At 38.0% G+C, this 25,816-nt stretch overlaps 1 protein-coding gene across 4 annotated transcripts in view; it reads right to left on the bottom strand.

Annotated features, from left to right (window-relative positions):
• The window catches only part of LPXN (leupaxin), a 43,786-nt gene that overhangs the window by 10,783 nt on the left and 7,187 nt on the right, over positions 1-25,816 (bottom strand). For 3 of the 4 annotated variants that reach the window (XM_057552202.1, XM_007196480.2, XM_007196481.3), the window contains exons 2-7: positions 23,188-23,345; positions 18,030-18,076; positions 10,467-10,566; positions 6,895-7,062; positions 5,811-5,984; positions 5,615-5,696 (exon numbers count right to left, since the gene is read on the bottom strand). In XM_057552202.1, coding sequence (XP_057408185.1) covers positions 5,615-5,696; positions 5,811-5,984; positions 6,895-7,062; positions 10,467-10,566; positions 18,030-18,076; positions 23,188-23,345 — 729 coding nt within the window. Of the gene's footprint in view, positions 1-5,614; positions 5,697-5,810; positions 5,985-6,894; positions 7,063-10,466; positions 10,567-18,029; positions 18,077-23,187; positions 23,377-25,816 lie in introns of those variants that run through there. The other variant, XM_007196479.2, reaches the window with a different exon arrangement.

Here is a 25,816-nt window from a genome sequence, read left to right as displayed (position 1 = left end):
AGCCCGTGTTCCGCAGCAAGAGTAGCCCCCGCTCACTGCAACTAGAGAAAGCCCGCGCGCAGTAACGAAGACCCAACGCAGCCATACATACATACATACATAAATAAACTGAAAGCAGGCAGTCCTGCTATTTAAGAAAAACAAACCAACACCCACAACCATCTTTCTTGCTTTTGTGTGGCACACAAACTATAACGTGCATCCATCACCTGGAGAGTTTGTCAGTATGCTGACTGCTGGGCCCCATCCCACCCAGAGTTTCTGATTCAGTAGGTTTGGGATGGGCTCGAAAATTTGCGTTCTGGACAAGTCCCCAAGGTGATGCTGATGCTTCATAAAGCAAATGGCGTAAAACCGTGCTTGCCTGTAAGTAGGTGTCACTCGAGAAAATTATAAGACATTCCGACAGACCTAGGAATGACCCTCATCTAGGCATTTACAGGGTATCGGGTCTCAAGAATGAGACAGCAGAGAAGTAACAGCCTCCATTTCAACTCAGGTGAGTCTCAGGAGAGGAATCAAAAGCATCCAGCCAAGCTTGCTGTGATACCCCTGCATTTAGTAATCCAATAAATTGAGGAAGTTTCAGCACTAACTTTCCAGGAGGCTCTCTCTGGGGCCAATTACCTCTGGAGGACGGATGAGAAACACTAACAATTCGAAGTGCCTTAGAGAGAAGAAGGGTGTTCATATTCTGGTGAGGCTCTTAGCCACCGGGGAAATTAGGGAGCACCTGCATGGCCTGGATAATGAACAATTAAAAAGAAAGACATAGGCACTGAGGACCTGGTCCCTGTGGGAGGACGCTAAGTCCCGATGTGCTTAGAAACTTGAACCTTAACGAGGAATTCTCTGAACTGAAACAAAAATGCAGACGAATTTAATTTCCCAGGAGGCTCAGTAGTTAAGCTGTCATTACAGAAACTTTGTGTGTGACTATGTGACTTGGGGCAAGGCAGGATGCCTTGGACTAATTAATGGACTAACCATATGGCAGGAGACCCATTTACAGAAAACAAAGGATGAAAACAAAACTACAATCCAAGAGGAGCTTCTGATTAGTAAATGGCCTTTTTTGTCACTTGTCTCAATAAGTCTGTTTTAGGTGTGGCTTCATATTTTCTTGTAAAGTCATAAAGGACCAAATCAGCCTTGTCTGGTTAGAAGGGGTCCAAGTCAAAAACAGTAAGAATTAGCTACCTTCATGGCACTTTCTGATCATCCTATGAATAGGGTATTTTTCTTTTGTATCTAACTTACGTCTCTTCTTGACATATGTCTGCATCCTGTTATTCTGCTCTCAGGCAACTTCCACATCATAATCATCTGTGAGCAGTATTCACTTGCTGACTGTTCTACTCAACAAACCCTCAGACTTCTAAGGCTACCAGTGCAATATATAAACTGATCATGACTTAGATTAAATCTCAATGAAAAATGTTGCTTAACCAAAGTGCAGTCTAAAAATGAAAGACCTAATGATTTGTGAAAAGCATTGAACAAGCTTCAGTGAGCAAGCAAATTACTACAAAGCACTTTGACAATGGATTTTATCAGTGCTACTCTATCCAGGTCTGTCTTCAAATAAAGTGTACCGTGTTGGTGCCAAGCAAGTAAAGAGACAACAACAGCAGAAGAGGGACTGAGCCTCTGTCAAGGGGCAGTTATGATGGTGCAGAACAAAACATGGAACTTGCTGAAATGAGACCTGAATTTAAATTCCAATTATTTGATTTTCTAGTTGCATGACTTTAAAAAAATCACTTTACCTCCCTGATGCTCAGTGTTTCCATCTATAACTTGGTAAAATGTGGGATAAAATTATTCTCTCAAAGTTGTGGTGGGGATTAAATGAATAATAGTTAGGAATATACATAATAACCTGCCTGATATTTAGGACCTGACCTCCAGGAGAACGGCACAACACACAGGTATATCTTCATACCCTCTTGAAACATCACCACAATAGTTTAAGAATTATTTAAAACAGAAAGACTCATAGGAAAAAAGAGAAAAGGAAAGGACATGCCACAGATGAGATATCAATAAAATTCTCCAAAATTTAAAGTAGGTATTAGAGTGGCATGTAGCTTGGCAGAAAGAAAAAACAAACTGAAACCTAAATCTCTGAAGAGGGGAGGTGCCAATAAAACTCAAGCCATCCTGAGCTCCAAAACATCAAAGGGGCTCAGGAACTGAATGCATAAAATAGTCTTCAAGGCTGAAAACAGGATTGGTTGAAAGTCCGAAGAGCTGTCAGAAAATCAGATCTCTCATCTTACCGTAAGATGCAGTGATTATTTCTATAAATTTCAAACCAGAGGATCTCAATGATCAGGGATACTGGACATCATAAGAAAAGAAGTCAAGCTTTCTACTAAAAATTGAGAATTAAATAAAAGTTGGCATGCCGAATGGTGAAAACCCCATCCCCCAATCTCTTTTACTAACTTTTGTAATGTCAACAGAGGAGAATATCTCTTTGGTAAAATTTATTCAAGATGAAAGACCTAAAATATTAATAGTCAGGGGTCCCGCAGCAAAATGGCCAGAGCACCCTACCTGAGTACAGTACAGTTGAGTCCACCAGTCAACACGTTCTGCCTTACCCACAGAGCTTCCAGTTAGCATTTTAGTGTCTCATTCATTCTTAAATAAAAAATGGGCAACCAAAGGTCAGCAGCATTTGGCAAAGACCACTGTAACAAGATATAAGGCATCAAGATGTAATAGACGTCAAAGTTCAAAGTGGGCTGCAAGACATCCCTCAAAGTAGATAGCCACGGACTATTTGCACAAATCTTGAACTCTGCACTCACACCTAGGATATAAAACAGGTAAAGGGAAGGGGAAATTGAGAGAGGGATTTCTTTGGAGAAAACTGTGCTATGTGTGCTCCACCACCACCACCAAGAAGCACGCGGTATGGTTCCGGCTAACCGCAAGTCAAGAGAGGGAACTCAGTGGGACCACTCAGAGAGCTGGGTATGTGCCCCCTGCCATTAGCGGGATACAGCTGATGGTACTTGATTCATCCCAGGTGAGCATCTGGCTGACGGGGCCTATGGCAGCTGAATAGAGTGATGCGCTTGAAATTAACTGCAGTCCCCATTGACTGCAAGAGAAAGATGCAAGTTTCCCATGGTCCCTATTTGAAACTATGAGTGAAAGAGTTAATCTGGAACCATTATAATCATTTCTAAGTGATCACCTCGAGGGAACAATGAAAATCCTGCAGAAAAGAGTCTCTGTGGAATGGATCCTCAAAGATCCATGTGCTAAGGGGAGAACGGCCAGCCAAGACATGTAAAGGGCCACCAAGAATTTGTAATTGGATCCGGACTGAATCCACAAAAACATCCAAGTAAAAAAATAAAGTCAGAGTTAAATATCTGACAGGCCCGGAGAGCACAAAGCAAATTAGACAAGTTAGAACTTTCCTGCCCTCCAGTCTCACCTCTTCCACCCCTGTTTCAACCCTGGAGGGGTCAGCTATCAAGATTAGCAGTGGGTATGAGAGTGGAAGCAAGAAAGGACCAATGAAAGGCCACAACCCCCTTCCCTGGCCTCCTGCAGCTTAAAGGCCCCAACAGGGGAGAGTGTAGCTGTCACTTTAAAGTTGGAAAGCTTTAGCTCTTACATAGACTGAATTACCTAAGGACTTAGATTTGTGTTTTGTGTCTTAAATTGATTTTCTATTTAGAAGAGTTTATTAAGAACAATAAAAAAAGACATGGGACTGCCCAAATCTTTATTTAGAAGAAAACTTTTCCCACTGAGTTAATTCTAAAAGGACAGGAACAGAAAAAATAAAGAAGCTTTCTGATTCCATGCATGAATCATATTTGTTCAAAAGAAACATAAAAAGAAGTCAGAAAAAAATCAAGAAAATTCAGAAAACAGAAGGAAAAAAAGCTTGCAAAAGGGGAAAAACAGGTCACATAGAAAGGATCAGGAACAAGAACAAAATTTTAAGAAAAAACTTCTCAACCATGGAAGCTGGAAGACAGCAAAGCAATGTCTTCAGAATGATGAAGGGAAATAGTTTCCACCTAGAATTCTATGTCCGGGCAACTTAAGGTAGACAAAATATTTTCAGATATTCAAGGTTTCAAAACTTTTACCTCCTATTCATTCTTTCTCAGAAGCTACTGGAGGTGTGCTCCACCAAAATAAAGGCAATAACATGTATTGAAAGATAGAGGGAAATAGTAAAAATAATTCCCGAGATACCGGCCCAGAATAACGGCTTCTCAGCAGGCCTGAGGAGAAACCGTTTTAGGCAGGAGCAGGAGGAACAAAGCCTCCTGGACAGATGTCTTCAAGAAGAAAACAAGGGGAACTGACATACTACCACATGTGGTAGACCCTTTTTTTTTTTTTTAATTAATTAATTAATTAATTTATGGCTGTGTTGGGTCTTCGTTTCTGTGCAAGGGCTTTCTCTAGTTGTGGCGAGTGGGGGCCACTCTTCATCGCGGTGCGCGGGTCTCTCACTATCGCGGCCTCTTGTTGCGGAGCACAGGCTCCAGACGCGTAGGCTCAGTAATTGTGGCTCACGGGCCCAGTTGCTCTGCTGCATGTGGGATCTTCCCAGACCAGAGCTCGAACCCGTGTCCCCTGCATTGGCAGGCAGATTCTCAACCACTGCGCCACCAGGGAAGCCCCATGGTTGACCCTTCTGAGAAGGATTTCACAGCTCTGTCAGATAAATTAGTGGTAAGTACAATGAAAATGAAGCTAATGAAAAAGAGATCCAAATATTAACTTCAGGAAAAAAACAAATGTGTATGAAAAGGACACCATGATAATGATAATCATCATCATTACCAGCCTCCATGAGCCAGGCACTGTTGTAAACGCTATACTGATACTGTCTCTTAAAATCTTCATAATGACCCTAGAAGGTAAGCATTATTATTAGGCCCATTTTACTCATGAGGAAAGTGAGGTACAGAGAGGTTAAATGACTTGAACAACATCACATAACTGATAAATACCACAGCCCAGATTTGAACCAGACAGTCTAACCCCAAAATCCATGCTCTACTATATCAGTTTGTTATGTGGCTCAGCTGTGAGCAATATTTATGTGACTGTCAACATATACACACTGAATACTGATCTGACCTATAATTATGACCTACTTATAACTGAGAGAATGGGGGAGGAATTATGTTGGGGGTAGGTGGGGTAGTAATAAAATTTCTAAATCCTCATCTCTCCTGGTAGAAAGTTAATACATAATGGTTAAAAACTGGGGGAAAAAAATCAGTATATAGTAATATATTATTTAAAACATACAAATAAATAATAGAAGAAGCTAAAAAATTTACAGAGGAGAACTGGATTTGGCAGTGGAAAAAGGAAAAGCAAGGGACTGTTCTTTTTAATATTACTCTTGAAGTAATATTTGCATTTTTAAACTATGCATTTGTATTTCTTTGATTAAAAAAGTCAATTTAAACAAAATTCATCAATGTTGGAAAAAGGTAGGGAGGGATGGCATTTGGTACTGAAATGGGCACTTGGATGGTAGAGGCAAGAACCAGGACCAACAAAGCAGATCAGGGAAAAGCTCTGCTGGTCTTCTTGTAACCACCCTGGGTCATACCTTCTTCACCAAACACCTCTCCACAGTGAGCGCAGAAGAAGTGCTCTGGGTGCCAGGTTTGGTTCATGGCCGTCAGCACTTTCTGGAAAAGAAACACACCGGAGAGATCAAAATGCTACAGAGCTGTAAAACCTGACCCCAGCTCTAAGTGAGGAGTAATAGCTACATGAAAGCAGGGGGAGGGCGGTTTACTTACATCCAGGATGGGAGCTCCACAGTAAGCACAGCGTGGAGAGAAAAGGTGGTGGTAGTCCTTGGGGCAGTAGGCCACGCCACTCCGCTCAAAGAAGGGACTGGAGCCGATCTCTCTTTTGCAGTGAGCGCAGACGAAGTGCTCCGGATGCCACGCTTGCCCTAGAGCATGGATCACCTGGAGAACAAAACAAAGCCTGGCAAGTGGGGGCCCAGTTGGGGGCTCTAGGGTCCATAGGGGGCACGACTCTGGAGGGCGCTCTTCCAACAGTATTCCATGTAAACGACTCCCCCTGGAGTTGCACAACACTGAGGCCTAGACCTAGGTCTCTTGTCCGTACTTTATGGATAGTAAAACAGTGCCCAACTTTCCTGAGCGATCACACTGAGAAAGGCCTATAAATGATCATTCCCACTATACTGCCCCAGAGGATGGGAGAAACAAAACAGAGCATCGCAGTGATGGATAAGAGATAACTAACCATACCTTGGCATGGAAGGGACCCCTGGAAGAGGAGAAGGCCAATGACAGTTCTTATTCCTCTGATCTGAACACCTCACCTCACACCCCATGCAAAATCAGGTCTCAAAGCCCTTTATTAAGGTTTTGGTGAAGGATGATGCCCGAGCAGGAGTCTGTGGCCATGATATGGAGCCGAGTGCAGCTAAAAATCGAAATCAATTGATTTACACCCAGAATGTCTGAACAGAGGGAGCAGTGAGAAAGTTCCTCTGGGTGAAGGCAGTACAAGAAATTGGTTAAGAGCTCAAACTCGGGAGCCAGACTCTCCTGGGTTTGGATCTTACCTCTACCTCCTACTAGACCTTGGACATGTCAGTTAATGACCCTGAGTCCTCGGGTTCCTCATCTTTATAAAGGGCTTGTGGCCACTGAAGGGCTAATGTGACCATTAAATAAAGGAATACTTGTAAAGTGCTTTGTTCAGTGCCTGGAGCACTGTAAGGGACCAGTAACTATTATTAAACTATCTTGGAATATAAGGAGAAAGAGCAGTCCTTAGTGGGATGGAGACAGACATACACACAGACACAGACGGCTGTAGGATCAACGTCTTGGCCTATCCCACCTTTCCAGCAATCGGTTTCCAGCAGGAAACACAGTGGCCCTTGGGCACTGTCGCAATTCCAAGGTCCTGCAGTTCCTGCTCCAAACCCCCCAGCATCGAGTCCAGGGAGGCCTTGTGATCCTGCTTGTCTGGTAAGTGCTTCTTGCTGGTATCTGCTTTCACTGTAACCTGTGTCAGGAAGAGAACCACAGAGACAGGCATCCTCACTGGCATCTTCTGCACGATCCCTTAGTCTTTCGCTAGCCTTCCTCCAAGGCCCTGGGAGAATCTAACATTGTAACACCAATAAAAATGCTTTCATTTCCTTTCATTCTAAGTTCCTCAGGGCAAATGAAATCTGACTAATCTTCCTCTGTTTGTAAATCTTTTCTGGCAATAGGAAATTGAATATATGAAGATGATACTTTATCTCTTATGATGACCACAGGTCAACAATTAACCTTATCTTCTTTTTATTCATTTATTCTGCAGTATTTATTGGGCATCTGGTTTGTGCCAATCACTGCTCTAGGCTCTTGGTGTAGAACAATGTACAAGACCAACCAAGTGTCTGCCCGTCATGCAGTTTACATTCTCTGGGTAATAGACAATAAGCAATTAAAGAAATAAATATATGATGTGTATCTCAGGTGGAGATAAGATGTAAGTTATATATTGAGACAAATGACAGAGGGTGGAATGGAGAGGAAAAACTGATTTAGATGAGGGTGATCAGAGAAGGCTCTCTAAGGAGGTGATATCTGAGCAGATATTTGAGTGATGTACTGAGATCTAGAAATATTGATATTTGTGGGAAAAGCATTCCAGAGGGAAAGAAGGCCCAGAGGAAGGAGACAGTCTGACACATAAAAAGAAAAGTAAAAAAGGTCAGTAGGGCTAGAGCAGAGGGAGTGAGAATGAGTGAGTCAGGAAAAAATGATGGAAAAAGAGGCAAAGATCACATAGGGCCCTCAGGATAAAAGCTGCAGTTCTATTCCAAGGGTGATGGAACCATTTTGTTTCAAGCATGAGCGTGAAAGAATTTGATTTACAAGATCCTTGTGGTAGCCGAGTGAGGAATTAGGTGTGGGCAAGCCAGAGTGGAATTAGAGGCACTAGTTAGGCAGGAGACCATTATAACAGCTCAAACTAGAAATGACTTGGACCAGTGTCAGTGGAGAAGGTGGTGAAAGTTGTCAGATAAGACTTGCTGATGGATTGGATTTATTAAAGCAAAACTCCAAAACAGTTATTATAAAACGTTCAAAGGAAAAACCTCAAATTACAAAACAGAACAAATTACAAATTGCCCAACTTATCCTTCGTCAACTCTGGTCCTGAGATTCCATCTCTCTGAACTCCTTTCCAACTGGGCTACTGCAAACATCTATCTAATACTTCCTGATCAGAGAACTACAATGATTCTCCATTGCTTCCAGCATGGAATTTGCAGCATCAGATGGACATTCAAAGTCTCCCATCCACTGCCCTCACTTTACCTTTCCAATCTCATCTTTTATTACTCCGTAAAAAGCCTCCATTGTTTAAAGCCAGCCAGGTTCCCTGCAGTCTCCTGAATGTGATCTGTTACTTACTGTCTGCCTTCAGGCCTCTACTTATCCACTTTTTACTGCCTGGAATAACCTCACATTAGCTCACTAATGCAAAATGCTCATTTCCCTTCAAGAATCTTATCATATGACACATTTCCTTCCTCCTCTATTATATAATGTTAGTTAATGCTGAAGAGAGTAATGTTCAAAAGGTTAACATGGAAAAGGCCTGAAAGTACCTAAGTAAAAACACAATAATGTATCTATAGCTACACATCATACATTTACATCTATAGCTATTTGCTGGCATATTCCAGAATACTTTTGAAAGGGTATGTAAAAAGTAGAAAATACTGACTACCTCCAAGGGGCAGAACTGGATGGCTGGGAACAGCTCACTGTAAACTTTTGTACTTTTGATTTTTGTACAGTGTAAAGGTATTCAAAAAATAAACAGATATTTTTTGAAAATGTAAATAAACCAAGACACGTGCTAAACCAATTTAAAAATACCACACAATTAAAACTCCAAGTGTAGGGACTTCCCTGGCAGTCCAGCGGTTAAGACTCTGCACTTCCAATGCAGGGGATGTGGGTTCGATCCCTGGTCGGGGAACTAAGATCCCACATACAGAGCGGCATGGCCAAGAAAAAAAAAAAATTCCTAATGTAGATTTTTTTCTAGTATTTTCAGATATACAGTGCAATGAGGAATGCACCCAGCTTTACTGTAGACATTAAAGAAACCTTGTTTCTGATATTTATTCATTTGTCCCTCTAATAAGTACGCATTATTCATAATGTATCAGGAACAGTGCTGGGCACTGGAAGTCCAAACGTGAGCCACAGAGATAAGCTTCCTGCCCTTCCAATCACACACATTTTTATACACTGCCCTGAAACTATTTCATGCTCATTTCATGGGTACATATCATATCCGCCAACCAATTCAGAATGGATGGATTCTCTATCTTAAGAATTCTAGCTCAATATTCTGTAATAACTTAAATGGGAAAAGAACTTGAAAAGGAATATATACCTGTATATGTATAACTGAATCACTTTGTTGTACACCTGAAACTAACACAACACTGTTAATCAACTATACTCCAGCATAAAATAGTTTTAAAAAAGAATGAATTCTAGATGATAATTCCCTTAATAAATTCTTAGGTCCATTTATGTGAGTTCCATTCCCTGCCAGGCCAGTGAGCTTGCCACCCATGCTCTGGAGACTAGAACAAGGGGGCAGATTTTATCTCAGTATGAGTTTAGGACTCATCCTTCCTACTGTCAAAGCCACACTTTGCTCTCCCTTGCTCTGACCCAGCTAGCCCACAGGTGTCCTCCATCCCACTCAGGGGGTTCTCTTTAACAGCCCTTCCACGCTTTATCCAGCTTTAGTGGCAAACAATCTGTCTTTTATTCTATAAATGTCACAGAGTCTTATGCCTCATTTTATCAAGCACACTCCAAGCCCCTTGAGATCAGAACCCGTATCACAGTATCTTTTATGTCCAGATAATACACCTTAAAAAAATTGACACAAATGAACTTATATACAAAACAGAAATGGACCCACAGACATAAAAAACAAACTTATGGTTTCCAAAGGGGTAAAGGGGTGGCGGGGGGTAAATTAGGAGTTTGGGATTAACATATACACATTACTGTATATAAAATAGATAACCAACAAGGACCTGCTGGATAGCACAGGGAACTATACTCAATATTTTGTAATAACCTATAAGGGAAAAGAATCAGTTTTATATATATATATACACACACACACACACACACACACACACACACACACACAACTGAATCGCTTTGCTGTACACCTGAAACTAATACAACACATTGTAAATCAAGTATACTTCAATTAAAAAAAAATACATAGTACAAATTTGAGTTCATCCATTGAATTAAATTTAGTATGGGGAAATGAATAATGACTTAGAAGAGTTTCTCAAGGGGGAATGCAGAGCTGAGTCCACAGAGATGAGACCCTGAAGGCTGTATCACAGGAACTGTGCTCACCTGGGTCTGCATTTCACACAGGTGGGCCATCAGCTCCTCCAACTGCACAGCTGCTGAGGTTTTAGGAGGTGGTGGTGATTCCTTTGGCTCTTGGACCTCACTATAGGGAGAAAACAAGAAGTCGTACCAACACATCAAAACTCAAATAAATGTTAGGCCATGCATAAAATACCAGAAAACGCAGTTTTAACTATTAACCCCTTAGATATGACTAAAACTAGAGACAGAGACTATTTTTAACAAATAGGTACTAAACATCTGAACAAGGTCTCCCTGCCTTTGTCTCCATGTCTCCCTCTGGTTGTCTCAAAAACTGACTATTGTTCTCAAGTGCATGAAGAAAAGTGCCGGACCTGTAGCTGGGTGGCCTTCTCCCCCAACAACCAGGAAAAAAGCAGCCTCTGAAAAGAGTTTGAAGACCACGGTCCAATGTGTATTTTTTATTTTAACAGCATTCTTTTTTAAACTATAAAGTATTATATCTTCTTTCAGTTATTGTCAAGTGAAAGACAAAAAATAAATATATAATATATATACTATATATTTATATAATATGTTTAATATATATTTATATAACATATAATAACATTTATATAATATATAAAATACATAAAAATAAATAAATACAGAGAAGACATTGGTCCATGGGCCCCAGAAACAGTAAACAGATTTTTATTCAAATACCTGCATAATCATTAGTAAAATTAATCATGTGTGAGGACACAAAATAGAGTCTAATAAATTCTAAGAAGTAAATCATACAGACCATATTCTGTATACTTAAATAAAAATAAAGTAATTCTTGGGAGAAAGAAAAAATTAACAATTTTCAAACTATTTAGAAATAGCTATAAAATCACACATGCTCTTCAGAGTTGAAAGCAAATGTTATTGAAAGGAAAAATATAAATAGACTTAGGTGCAATATTGAAAAATAAAAAAGACCAGAAGCAAATGAAACATCCAACTCAAGACTCTCAAAAAATAAAAAATAAAATAATAATTAAACAGAAGGAATAAAAGCATAAATCAATTAAACAGAAAACAAACCAAAAAAACTAACAGCTTTTTGGGAGCGTTGTATAAATTACCAAGTACATAATAAAATATGGAAAAATCACCCAACAGGTTCAATGAATATCTCAGAAACTTGATACTAAAACCAAAGACAGAATGGTGTGCATGTGTGTGTGTGTGTGTGTGGTAGTGTGCATACCAGTCATCCAAGAATGGTTCAACATTACGTAAAGGATTATTATAATTCATTATACTAACAGAAAAAGAGAAAATCTTTATAAACATATTGAGAAGTACTGAAAAGCAATTGAAAACAAATTTAACCACCATTCTTGTTGTTGAAGATCGAGGAGAAGAAAAATTCCATAACCTGACAAAATATGTCTATAAAAATCTATAACAAGCCTCATATTTAATAGTCAAATACTATCCACATTTCTAATTCAGGGAAGAGGAGGACAAGGCTTCTACCCTCATTGCTAGTCTCCAATATTATTCCAGAATGCATTAGCAAATGCATTTAAAAGTAAAGATAAGAAATTTATATATTTTAAAGAAAAACATAAAGCACTCTCACTCTTTTTAAATATATAATAATATTCCTAGAAAATGACAGATAAATGATATAACAACTATTATAATGAATTTTTAAAAATCAGGATGGCTACTAGATACAAGAATAAAATGAAATAATTCGTGTCTTTCCTATAGACCAGGGGTAACTGATTTGAAAATTCAATGAGGAGAAAAATGTGTTCACAATGCCAAGAAAAAAATATATTAAGTATTAAAGAATAAATCTAACAAGAAATGTGTAAGATTTCTATGAAGAAAAATCACTAAAAAGAAGACCCACCTAAATAAAGATGCATAATATGATGTCAGTTTCTCCCAATTAAACTATAAATTCAATATAATCCATACAAAAATTATAATCGAATTATTCAAGTTAATAGGCTGATGCTAAAATTCAATACAAGCGAGAACACTCAAGGCAATTTTGAAGAAAGAAAAAAAAAAAAACAGGGATAACTTGCCCCAGTAGATGCGGTATCCTATAGAGTGATAATTTAATTTGTGTGATGTTGGTAAAGAAACAGACAAGTAGAACAAAAGTAGGGTAGACTAGAAAACCCAGAAACAGACTCTGGTACCTATGAGCACATTGCATATGGTAAACCTGGCATTTCAAATAATCAGGAACAGACTATTAGAATCAAGGTGCATGATAACCTATTTGGAACACAATAAATTTAGATCCCTAACACACTGTACACACAAATGTGTTTTTAATGAATTCAAGATATAAATGTTTAAACAAAAATACTAGGAGAAAATGGAGGATTTTTTAATAATTTGGAGTGATAAAGACTTTCCTAAGAAAGGCATAAAACTCCCAAGTGATGTCAAAAAAGAAAAAGTATTGATAAAGATAGTATTAAAAAATTTAGCATGAATAAATATGTAAAACATAAACAATATTCAAATATTTAAAAGTTGATTAATCAATAGTAAAAATATAATGCAAAAGAAACCTGAGCTAAGGATTTTTTAAAAAGTAAGTTTCAGAAAAAGAAATTTGAATGTTTACTACATAAAAATATACTCAATCTCAATCTTTAATATGCAAATTAAATGGTGAGATACCATTTTTTCCCCATGAATCAAAGTTTTGAAAGATTGACAATATGCAGTGTTGGCAAAAGTCAGGGTTATATCTACACAGATACATTTACATATATTATAGGTAGCTACATAAGTTATAAAACCCTTTGCAAGGTAGCATCTATCAATATTTCAAATGCATATACCCTTGGATTCAGCAATTTCACTTCTAAGACTCTATCCTACAGAAAAATTGGACATATCTATAAAGATATACGTACAAGGACATTCCTTAAAACACAAAAACAGAATAGTTTTTATGAGCAAATTAAAACTAAATGAAAATATAGTCAAATAAATTATGGTCCACCCATGCTATGGAATAACCCTGCAGCTGCTAAAAAGAATGCCCACATAGAATTTTATGAACTAAGGAAGACTTCTCATTTATATTGTTAACTTAAAAAAGCAAGGCCCAGAACAGTATGAAAAATATCCTTCCATTTATCTAATTTTAAAAGCACAGATACATAAGTATGAATATGCATACACAAAGGTCTGTAAGAAGACATACCTACCAGCACAGTTACCTAAGGAGCTGGTAATTAGGTGGTGGGAGGAAAGACTCTACTGGAGGTGGTCTCACATCTTACCCTGTGTATTTTGCATTTCTTTGACTTTTTTTTTTTTTTTTTTGGTGGTGCCAGTGTGGCTTGCGGGATCTTAGTTCCCCAACCAGGGATTGAACCCGGGCCCAGCAGTGAAAGTGCAGAGTCCTAATCACTGGACCACCAGGGAAGTTCCTTCTTTGATTTTTTTTAAAGACTATTTTTTAGGGCAGTTTTAGGTTTACACTAATATTAAGCAGAAGGTATCTCTCTGACTTTTTATATACGTGAGTTTATAAAATAATTGTGTACATGAAGTTGTATTTTCAACACAAAGGTCCTCTATACTAGAAAAGAAACAACGATGAAAACAGATGAGGCGGTAGGGGTGGCAGATGGGGCATCAGCAGTACAATTCTCACGTATATCTTAGTTATACACACATACACACATGCATAAATAACGATTCCATAAACAACCTTCCGTATACTACATTAATACAGTTACAGTGTTGTGAGTGAGTCCTACTAAAATTATTTTTAAATATAAAATTAATATGTTAAATGTAGAACATTTTAAAACTGCAGAGGAATACAAAGAAAAAACTAAACCACACATAATCTTCCTTTTGAGAGGCAGTTAATACTCTAGACATGCTGGCTTATATTTTTACACTCTTCTATAATTGTGTATGATTTTAGAAAATTTGAATATTACTGTTTTTTTCATGTTTTAAAGTTACCATTTTTCCATATCCTTATGCACATCCTTATCTGTCCTTTGCAAACGTAATAGTTAACATTTATTGAGTGTGTATACTACACCAGGCACTCTGTAAAGGGTTTTACACATGTTCTCTTTAAATCCTCATAAAAACCTTAAAGGTAAGTTTTATCACTCCCAGATGAAAAAACTGGGACCTAGAGAAGTTAAAAACTTTGCTCTACCCAATACAGATGGCAAATAACAGAGTTTGGGCCTGCAGACTGTGAAGCTTGTGTTTTCTATCACTAAATTATCTTTTAAAATGATATAATAAAGGCTATATAGTTTTCAAATGCATAATGTACCATAACTTATGAAATCAATCACTTATTGTTAGACACCTAGATTGCTTCTGATTTTCACTGTTATAATCAATACTGCTACATAAATATTTGATATTTATTTCCATAGAGTACACTCTGAGAAGTGGAATCACTGGGTTATATAGGTAACTGACTCTGGAATAATTTTTGCAACCAACGTTAACCAAGAAGCTTAGCTAACAACCCACCAAACTGTGTGTGTGTGTGACAGACACACACACACACACACACACACACACACAAAGCCATAAATAAAACCAAATATTCTACGTCTTTCACTAAATATATTTTCAAAAATGACAACAAAGTCTTACTACTTTACTTATTTTTATGTATTTATCAGCTGGGGAAAAAGTAGAAGGAAGATGCTTATCTTCCTCTCTTAAGAAAAAAAGACTATCTGTTGGGTACGATATGTCCTGCTACTGACTCAGTTTGAGTATTTAACAAGGAAAATTTAGGAGGAAGTGGATCTCTTCCCTTCTTAAAAGACTTTGTCTTTTAGGTACAACATGGCCTCCTGCCCCACATAAGTTTGGGTTTTTGTTTTTTGTTTTTTTTTGGAGTAGGGGTGTTTATAATCTAAGAACAGAAATGGTCAGGTGACTGATTACAAGTGACTGATATAGTTCTTGGAGGCTTCCAACAAAGTACAGAGGAGCTCTCTCTCACAGCTCTTTTCAGTCATAATCCCTTAGTAATTTCTGCCACAGGCATGTGTCTTGGAAATACAAAAGGCAGCAGGACTGGGAGCACATTCTTCTGCCCTGTGCCCCAGTGTAGAATAAATGTAGTTTCTTAGATGGGTCTGTATAATCCTAAAAACCTGTCCATCTCACAGGTGGGGTATACTTGTGCTTATTTAAAGAACTCTTACTGGTTTCTAAACAGACTCCTAGTGCAGTGTATAAAGAGAAATAGATCATTGCCAAAATACCCTAAGAGTAATTGTGTCAACAATATAAACTTCTAAATAAGAAATGAGAGACCTTGAAGAGTTGATGTTTGCATCACTACAGGAAATGTTTGTGAAAAGAGAGAAACCTCAAATCTCCTTTGATTTGTCCCCAGACCTATTGAAGATGATAAAGGCGCTTAGCATGCCATCAGCAACAACTTCATTACTCAGAGGTTTTAATAATACAAATACAAGAGATGCGTTTAAAAAAATCCAGACTTCTCAAGTGAGGGGCTTCATTTTTTCCCCCCATTCATTCCTCTGCAATATTTTTATGAAGTCTCCCTCCCTATTCTTACCAAAATTATTTCTGTTCATATAAAAGATACATTTCTAAATACTATCATATTGTCATATTCTCGACTAGTATTTCAAGGTATTGGTACTTTTAAAGTTGAAACTAACATTTGGTTAATTTAAGCAAGCCAGAGGAAATGGTGGAAACAATGCAGGAATCTTGTTTCTGTGTCTCATGTTCCATCTGTACACGTGAGCCTTGTTCGCTCTGAATTATACCAGCCTTGGGTTTGTATCAGTCCATTACATATTTACTAGGCCACCTGGATTTCATATCACTCTCCCACTCAGATCTACACAATAAGTATCATTCAGTAATGGTTAAGTACATCGACCAAGGTCCACTCAGGAAAATACAAACACTAGGTGTAAGAAGAAGGAATTCAATCCAGAAATTTGATTACACAGGTGATGGGAGAGCTAAGAAGCAAACAGAAAACATTGAGGGAACCTAGAGATTAGCTACAGCAGGAAGCCATGAGGCCAAAGGGACAAAGCCAAGAGGCAAAGTTACCAGAGCCCAGGAGCCCAGGTGAATAGGCGTAAACTGCCACCACAACAGACCTGTTTTTCTCCAGCGGAAGCCATAAAAGTAGATATAACTGCTGACAGAGACACTGTGGAGAGAGAGACTGGGGGGAGCAAAGGCCCTAAATTTCCCTGCCTTTCACCCTCCAGTCTCTCCACAGCGCCTCCCATTGGTTGAAACCAGTAAAAGCCTACAGACCCTGGAGCCTGGAAAACCCAACCTGCAGGGTTCAGCTCCCCTGGAGTACAGAGCAGAGCAAGAGAAGAGGGAGAAAGGGGTCTGATGGGAAACAGATCACAGATTTGTACTACAGAGGAGGGGGTGCCAATAAGTTACCATTGGCATGCCATCAACTGATCACAATGCCAGATATACAGGAGAATGGCTGTTGGTTGAGCTGGTTCTCATACCTTCCTGTGTTTATTAGTATTGCCATTAAAGTCTTGGTTTCCTCAATTTAAAAAAAAATCAATATTAACTGAGAGCCTATTGTGTACCAGGTACTGTTTTGTTGTTGTTGTTGCTTTGCTTTGTTTTCATGTTTTTACAAGGGGGAGAGACAGGAAGGCCTAGGAGACACGCCCACCCGGCAGCTTCCTAGAACTGGAATAAGCTGGCATATGTATTAGTAAATTGGCCTCACTCCCATCAAAGTAGAAAGTGCCTTAAAGTGGGGAGTTGTAAAAAGACTTCAAAAGATAGCACAGGTCCTCCCCTTATTTTTACACCTTGTGTGCACTATTGGTTGCAATTCTGAAACCAAATAATATGTGGTGTAGTACTCTTCACCAAGCATGGACCTTTACTACCTACATTTTAAACCCTTTGTTTCCCAGAATGCTGTCTCACTTTTTTTTTAAAAAATTGCAAGCTATAACTGAAGAGAGAACAGGAAAAGTGGCCTTTTAATTTTTTTGGACTGTCAATTCTGCTTTGGCCAGAAGAGATAACTTAGTAAGTGGATCTATTTCAATAAGTAACTTTTATTAAAAGGAAACCCCTCCACCACTAAATAAATTTTGAGCAAATATGGAAAGAAGTATATATTCATCGATCTTCCACGGAGACACACTGTTTTAGCGCAGCCCTGATCCTAGGTCTGACTTTGTCGGCTTCTTGCTGAAATTTCTTTAGGTGTTTTCTCTTTTGTGAACTGAAGCATGATATCTGAAATGGCTGGGCCAAAACATCTGTGGTGACTTGGACTATTTACACTTTTTCAGGTGGTAAAGGAAATAGCAGAGCCCACCATCCTGGACAACCTGTCTAAAAGCCAGGCTCCTTGAGAAACTGCCAAGTCAGCTGGGCAGAAATCCACCTCTGCTCACAGATCATGGAACGAGGGGGAGGGTAGTAGGAATTCTCATAATAAACACCTGCAAGGCAAATTATGGTCCAAACACAGGTGATAACAATTATCTAATAAACTTAATTTTTTAAATATTTAATTTTAAAAAATACCTGTGGACATGGGGCTCCTGGATTTTGGTAGTATACACGAGCTGCACCTAAGACATACAAGTGAAAGAGAAGAAAGAATGAATTTCTGTTGGATGCTGGATAAACAACAAGGTCCTACTGTATAGCACAGAGAACTATATTCAAAACCCTGTGATACTAACACACCACTGTAAAGCAATTATACTCCAATAAAGATGTTAAAAAAAATAACCTGTGATAAACCATAATGGAAAAGAATACGAAAAAGAATACATATGTATATGTATAACTGAATCACTTTGCTGTACAGCAGAAATTAACACAACATTGTAAATCATCTATACCTCAATAAAATAATTTTTTAAATAAAAAAAAAATGTTGGTACTTATCTACACCCAGAGTTAGAAGATGTTTTTAGCTTCTAAAGGGGACAATAACTAGCCTATCTCTGAAATCTCCTTTCACAAGGCAGAGGAGTACCAGCCATCCCACAGAGGAAGGCCAAATTCTAAGCACAGTAGCTGGCATGTGAACAAATACGGTGTCCCCCTCCCTGCCCTAAAAGCACTGACATAGAGAAGTCATCGTACTCAGAAAAGAACCATAAAACAAACAAACTGAGTCAGAGCAAAGCCCCTTTAACTAGACAGGATGGTGTCTAGGGGAAGACTATAACACAATTAAATTTAACATACCAAAAGAAATAATGAGTGACTCTAAAGGGTAGTTGACCAGTAGTTTATTTCACGAACAAATATTTATTGAGTGTCTGTCATGTGTCAGGGCTGGGGATGCAGGAGTCAACAAACAAAACAAAACAAAGGAACAGAAATGGTTCCTGAGCCTTACATTATGGTGGTGAGAAACAGATAATAAATTAATAGGTAAAAAAATAATAAAAATTAATGAAGGGTAGGAGATAAGAAATGGGGGAGGGATGGCATTTATAAATATATTGGTCGGGGAAGGACTCACTGAGAAAGGGGCACTTGGACAAGGGCTTATAGGGGGTGAGGGAAGCATGCAGATATCAAGGGTAACATGATCCAGATAGACAGCACCCTGGAGCATCTATGGAACAGATAGGAGGCGAGTGAACCAGTGAGACAGGGGCAAAGAGTACAAGGGGCCAAGTCATGCAAGTAGGGTGACCATATAATTCATTATTCAAACTGGGACACCTTTGAGAGTGAAAGAGGGGACTAAAAAATAATTAATATTACATTAATTTTTAAATATGTATTTATGGACCAAAAATTTTATTTTATTATATTGGTGGACCAATAAACTAATTCTATTCAAAATAAAATTTTCTAGAATATTTTTAAATGACACACAGCTATGAACATGAAAGCAAAAAAATTTTATACCTTTCATATTGATTATTTAAACATTTAAAAATAGCATAAGTAAATAATTATTCTTGAGATATAGATATATTTATATATACCTTAATTGGCTACTTAGCCATTGTTGCCTTTAACACTGTGATGTGAAAATTTTTCTGAAAAATGTCTTTCTTTTCTATATGATCTTATTTATTTTTATATTTTTTATAAAATTGCAATCTTCTACAAAGCTTCATTTTATGGTTAGTATATTTGAAATTGTTGACACTGCTTCTCCATAGCCCATAACAGTTTTAACTGAGAAAATACTCTCTCTCCAGATGCTGATGAACCTATAAGTTCAGAGCAGATTCTGCTAAATGGAAGATATTCTGAATTCTATTTTTTATATTAAAATGTGTAATTATTTCAGCTCCAATATTTTCACATGTGCTGTATTTCTGCCTCCATTGGGCCCACCTTTCTTCAATAATATTTTTACAGGACAGAGCTCTTAAATTGTCTCTATTTGTGATGCCTTTTAACACTTCATCAAATGTAGATACTGCAAAATCACAGGCCTTTACAATTTCATCCCATTCCGGTGGGAATATAAATCTATCCAATTAAAATCAGGAGGTCCGTCAAAGTCAAGATGTTTCCAAAGCACGATTTTCAAGTTAGGTAATTAAACCATTTGAACTCTCATCTTTTGATTTGTTGAATTCCTCCCAGGCTTTTGTAGGGAGAAATCTGAGCTTCTTCCTTTTTGTAAGCTTTGTTTCACATAATTGCAACTTGTTAAAAACTTCAAAAGCTGACTTTTCATGCTACATTCATTGAATAATTTGATTAAATATTTCCAATTGATTTTGCACATAAATGTGGCCTAAATTTAGGCTGCTTTACAAAGTGGTTTTTCAAAGGCTCAGGCTCACAGGCAATGAAGAGAGAAAATACATACAGCCATGCTAATATATTTTTACATTCAACAAGAGCTTCTGTCACAAAAGTTTTGTAGATGAGCTATATATATACTCTGATTTTGTACAAATATACATACATATATAATTTGTAAATTTTAACAGTAGCAATTTCTATTTTGATTGGTGGAATACTAAAGCTTATTTGGATGCAGTCACGAATTTTGTGCATATCACAACAAATTCCAAGTACATATCTGCTCCATAGGCTTTTAAGTATGTAAGAACATTGATTTTACCACTATGCTCTGCTCCACCAAAATCTGTATTAGTATTATCACCGCCCCAGAACAACATTTTATCTCCATTGTTGAACTTTTCAACTAAATTTACAATGGCATTAACAATCTCATTTTAGACAAAAGAATGAACTTCTAAATATTTTGCTTTGATTCATTGAATTGGATGTAAAAATTAAACCGTTTTGAACTTAAATTTTCTAATTGAGGTCTCTGATTTAATCTGGTATTATTTGATGGCTTGCAAAGGGAATCAATTAATTAATCATCACCAATTCACTTTACTTACAAGCACAAGAAAACTTGGAATTGAAAATGAGCAAAATTAATCTAGAAGAGTAATTTGATCCAAATGGAAAGGTGTGCTTTTCAATGACATGTAAACATACCTCCTGCAGCTTCACATATTGAATTATCATCTGCTGGCCCCATTCTTCTTAAATTAGACATTAATTTTTGAAGTAGATCCTGATGCTTCTTCCCCATATTTGTGTCTTGCGGTTTTCAAATGGACAGTGATAATTCTATTCCCCCCACCGTGGATGGTAAATGTTAACAAATACTTAGATTACACATCCATTATCAACTTTATTTTATTATTTTTTTTATTTGGTTGCTCTGGGTCTTAGTTGTGGCAGATGGGCTCCTGAGTTGCAGCATGCGAGCTCTTAGTTGCGGCATGCATGTGGGATCTAGTTCCCTGACCAGGGGTCGAACCCAGGCCCCCTGCATTGGGAGTGTAGAGTCTAAACTACCGCACCACCAGGGAAGTCCCATCATCAACTTTCTTGAGACAATTAAACGTGCAGTTTTGGTTTTGGTTTGAGCCAAATGCTGCTGAAAGCGTTTGTTGCAAAATTTTAAAGCATTACCAAATAATAAAACTAACAGTTATAGCTTTAATATACAATTAGTGACAAAACTGATTTAACAAGAACATTTAGATTATACTGTACTCTATGGCAAGAATGCTCAGCCTCTATTTCCTAGACACAACTTGTATGACATTAAGTCACAATTTCCCATATTTCTTTCTGACCCTGACGAGGCTCCCTGCATCTCACAGACCACCACATGGACCACAGCACAGCATGAGTGGTGCTATATCAAGAGGCCCCCAGGGGAAAAAAAAAACCTCAAGGTTTTTCCTGCCACCACCTAAGACCAAAGGAGTTAGCTGCCCCTGACGGCTGTGCTTGAAGGCTTAGCTTTAACAGCCAGTACCTTGCATATTATCCTTCAAAGGGAGCTGTCAGTTAGATTTTGTCTTATCAGGATCAGGAAATGAGAAACAAGTGGTCATTAGTCTTTTAGGTCCAGCTACAATAAAATAAGAACTCTGTTCACTGCACATGTGTTTTATATGCTACTACATGAGACTGTGAGAGAAGCCAGAAGAACCAAACGGAGGTCTATTAATCCATGCTGGTTTACTTTAATGCAAATACTAATTTTAAAAATTTCACACACACAAAAAATGGAAAATCTGGGGTAAAAGGTAAAGTCAGTAATAGGATGTCAAGAAAATAAGCATAAACCCAGGCTCTTCCAAGGGAACCAAGACGTAGGTCACCCCATAAAGTCAGTGTAAAGACTGTGGCTTTTATTCCAAATGAGATGACAATTCATCTTGGGGTTCTGAGTAGAAGAATAAGATGATCTGATTTAAGTTTTACAGGATTATCCTGACCGCTTTTTTTTTTATAGCTATGGCTATAATCTCACAGTGAGAACAAAGACAATAGCTCCTTAGTAGAGAGATAAATGTGTATCCTTAAAACTGTATGTATGTAGCTGGAAGGAAGAACAGTTAAAAGGGAAACCTACCCATAGGCTCAAATTTCAAGTCTGTGCTACTGGTGATTTCCTTTAGTGTACAAGGATGAATCAGAATATCATAGTTGAGAAACACCAGATATGAAGAGCACCTACTTAATTCCTCTTACACTAATCCCTTCTCATCAAGTAACCTTCTAATCATAAAGCAGATGCATGTAGACTTATCCATAGGAAGGGAATACATATATCAGCAAATACTAGTGTCTGTTCTACTTGATAGTTTAAACTCTAACCAGAAATTAATAAATTGGATTTCTGGGGTTTTTTTATACATAATCTTTTATGAGTTTAGTTTGTTTGTGTTGGTTCCCTAGAGCTTCGTCATCTCTGGATATACTAATTGAATTTCCTAATATATTCAGCAGAAAATAACAGCTGGAAAGTGGTGATCCTAAAAAATCATCCTGAGAAGATCTGGCTGAGCTGCTGCCTGGCCTTGCCCAGGTGATCTCTGGCCTTACTGAGTGCCATTCCAGTCAAACTGCAACATGCATCTCTGATACCCAGACGGTGATATCAGAATATCCCAAGTGAATTAGGGAATACTCTGCCTGTTACCAGGTCCTCAGGAAAAAAAAAAAAAGTTCTCAAAGGTTTATTCTTCTATGATTTTTCTCCATTCTCCTCTTCTTTCTGAAAACAACCACCTTTAAGTTATCATTGAGTAATTCTTTTCTCTTTCTTGGATATATGATTTTCCTTTTGCATCATTTTATGTAAGATACAATTAATTTTCAGAAATGCACTCAAATATCTATATTCAAGGTACTCCAATAAATGAAAAGTTACCGGAAAGGGACTTGAGTCATCTGGAATGGAAGGGGCATTTGAAGTCTCAGCATGGTTGCTCTCTTTTCTGGAATGCTGGTCCAGGGGAGGAGAAGCTGTGTTGGAGTATTCATCACTCTCCTGGAGGGTGGAGTATTCCAGTTCCTCCAACAAGGCATCTATAGCAAAAGATACAAGATACAATGACATAGAATATGTACGTTTTCTGGAACAATTATCCTCTTAAATATCCCCACTGTGCCTCCATTCATCTCCCTCTTCTCTTGGGTCTTAAGAGAAGGCTAAATTCAAACATCCTCCCTTACTCCTTATTTGACTTCAAGAATATGGTCCATTCTACCAGGAGATGTTTAATGCCCTCTGCATACTGTAGCCTGCTTCTTATTTCCTATGGTTGCATTCAATTTCATAGTCTTATTCCACAATTTGGCTTTTTATATTGCAGCATATTCATTTTTATCATTTATTGAGAGTGGATCACCCACCAAGATCTCCAATTATAAAAAGGTAAATGCTACATATTTTTTCCCATCAGAAAAATATAAGCAATTATATTACAGTTTTCCAAAACATGCCAGTACAGTAAAACTTATTCTTAATCCTGATAATTTTTTTTCTTATATCCCCAGCACATAACAAAATTCTCAAAGCAAAGTATAAGTATTCTGTCATTTAAGGTGTGGGGAGAAAAAGGGATTGGAGGGGAAACAGATGTTGCAAAGTCAAGCAAGATGCTGCAATCCAAACAGCTGAGATTTGTTTCTCTTGTAGTTTTCTTGGGAAAAACCAATGGACTTTAATGGATGAGTATTACACTGTTACCTTTCTGTTTTGGGGAGATTAATGTTAATAATAAAATTAACACAGGACAGGCATTGTGCTCAGGAGTTTATATACTTCTTATATATTTAATTATATATTTATATATTTAGTCATCCTAATGCTTTGAGGCAAGTGATAGCATTGTCCTTATTTTGTAGATTAAGAAAGAGACAAATACCTTGTTTTTTTTTTTTTTTTTAAGGATTTTCTTATTTATTTATTTATTTATTTATTTATTTTTGGCTGTGTTGGGTCTTCGGTTCGTGCGAGGGCTTTCTCCAGTTGCGGCAAGCGGGGGCCACTCTTCATCGCGGTGCGGGGACCGCTCTTCATCGCGGTGCGCGGGCCTTTCTCTATCGCGGCCCCTCCCGTCGCGGGGCACAGGCTCCAGACGCGCAGGCTCAGCAATTGTGGCTCACGGGCCCAGCTGCTCCGTGGCATGTGGGATCTTCCCAGACCAGGGCTCGAACCCGTGTCCCCTGCATTAGCAGGCAGATTCTCAACCACTGCGCCACCAGGGAAGCCCAATACCTTGTTTAAGGTCACGCTGCTACTGAGTGCAGCACCTGGCTGATCCTGGGCTATCTGATCCCTGGCCCCTGCAAGTCAGAAATTCCAGACCCCATTCCCATATGGATTCTCTGGAGCATCTTGGCATGACACTTTCTTTTCTGAAGCTGTTTCCTCATCTACATAATAAAGCAATTGCATCACAACAGTATTTTTTTAAATTGCGGATCGAGACCCACTAGTAGATCTCCAGTGGATTTCTTACCACACATTGTAGTTTTTCAACTTTGCAAAACACTGGATTATATTATTTCTAAGGATCTGCCTAGCTCTAAAGTCTTCAGATGAGGAAAATGAACTTTACAGGTCATTAAAAAAAGATTTTAATTTATTTCAGATATTCGGGGATGGGTATTTCTTAATGGCATAAGAAAAGATCTAAACATTTCTTACAAATGAAATCCTCTACAGATCTTTCTCAAGAATCCAGCTCACAAATATAATGAATTTTATGCACCATTTTAGAGATAAGCAAACTGAGCTAAACTCTTCAGGGCAAATGATCCTTCAACAAATAAACTGTAATGGAAAAGAAGAGATAGAGGGGGAACCAATAGGTTAAAAGAGACATAAGAGACTTACAACTGATTTCAATGTATGACTCTTAAATAAACAAGCAAAAACCAAACAAACAAAGAAAGAAACAATTAGTAATACTGAACAGTGACTGAAAATTCAATAAGTAATAAGTACTGTTAACTTATTTTAGTTGTGATAGGATATTTGATAATATTAAGTAATTTCTGTTAATATTTTAGGTGTGATAATGGTATGTCATGACATTAAGAAATTACTATTAAGGATATTATGGATATGATAATGGTATTATGGTTATTTGTATAAATGTATATATATATTTATGCTGAAATATTTACATATGAAATGATACAATGATAAATGATAAATCACTTTAAAATAATCTAGGAATGGACGGAATGGGTGGATGTATACATGAAATAAGATTAACCAAGAGCTGATAATTGTTTAAGGTGATTGATGCGTACATCAGACTTAACTATTTTCTTTCCTTTTGTAAATTTTAAAATTCTCTACAATAAAAGGTTTTTAAAAAGAAGAGGAAAGGGCTTCCCTGGTGGTGCAGTGGTTGGGAGTCTGCCTGCCGGTGCAGGGGACACGGGTTCGGGCCCTGGTCTGGGAGGATCCCACATGCCGCGGAGTGACTAGGCCCGCGAGCCACAATTGCTGAGCCTGCGCGTCTGGAGCCTGTGCTCCGCAA

The sequence above is a fragment of the Balaenoptera acutorostrata genome, chromosome 9 (assembly GCF_949987535.1).
Source record: "Balaenoptera acutorostrata chromosome 9, mBalAcu1.1, whole genome shotgun sequence".
Lineage (NCBI taxonomy): Eukaryota > Metazoa > Chordata > Mammalia > Artiodactyla > Balaenopteridae > Balaenoptera > Balaenoptera acutorostrata.
The sequence above is the reverse complement of the archived record's forward strand: the minus strand, read 5'-3'. Positions and strand labels throughout refer to the sequence as shown.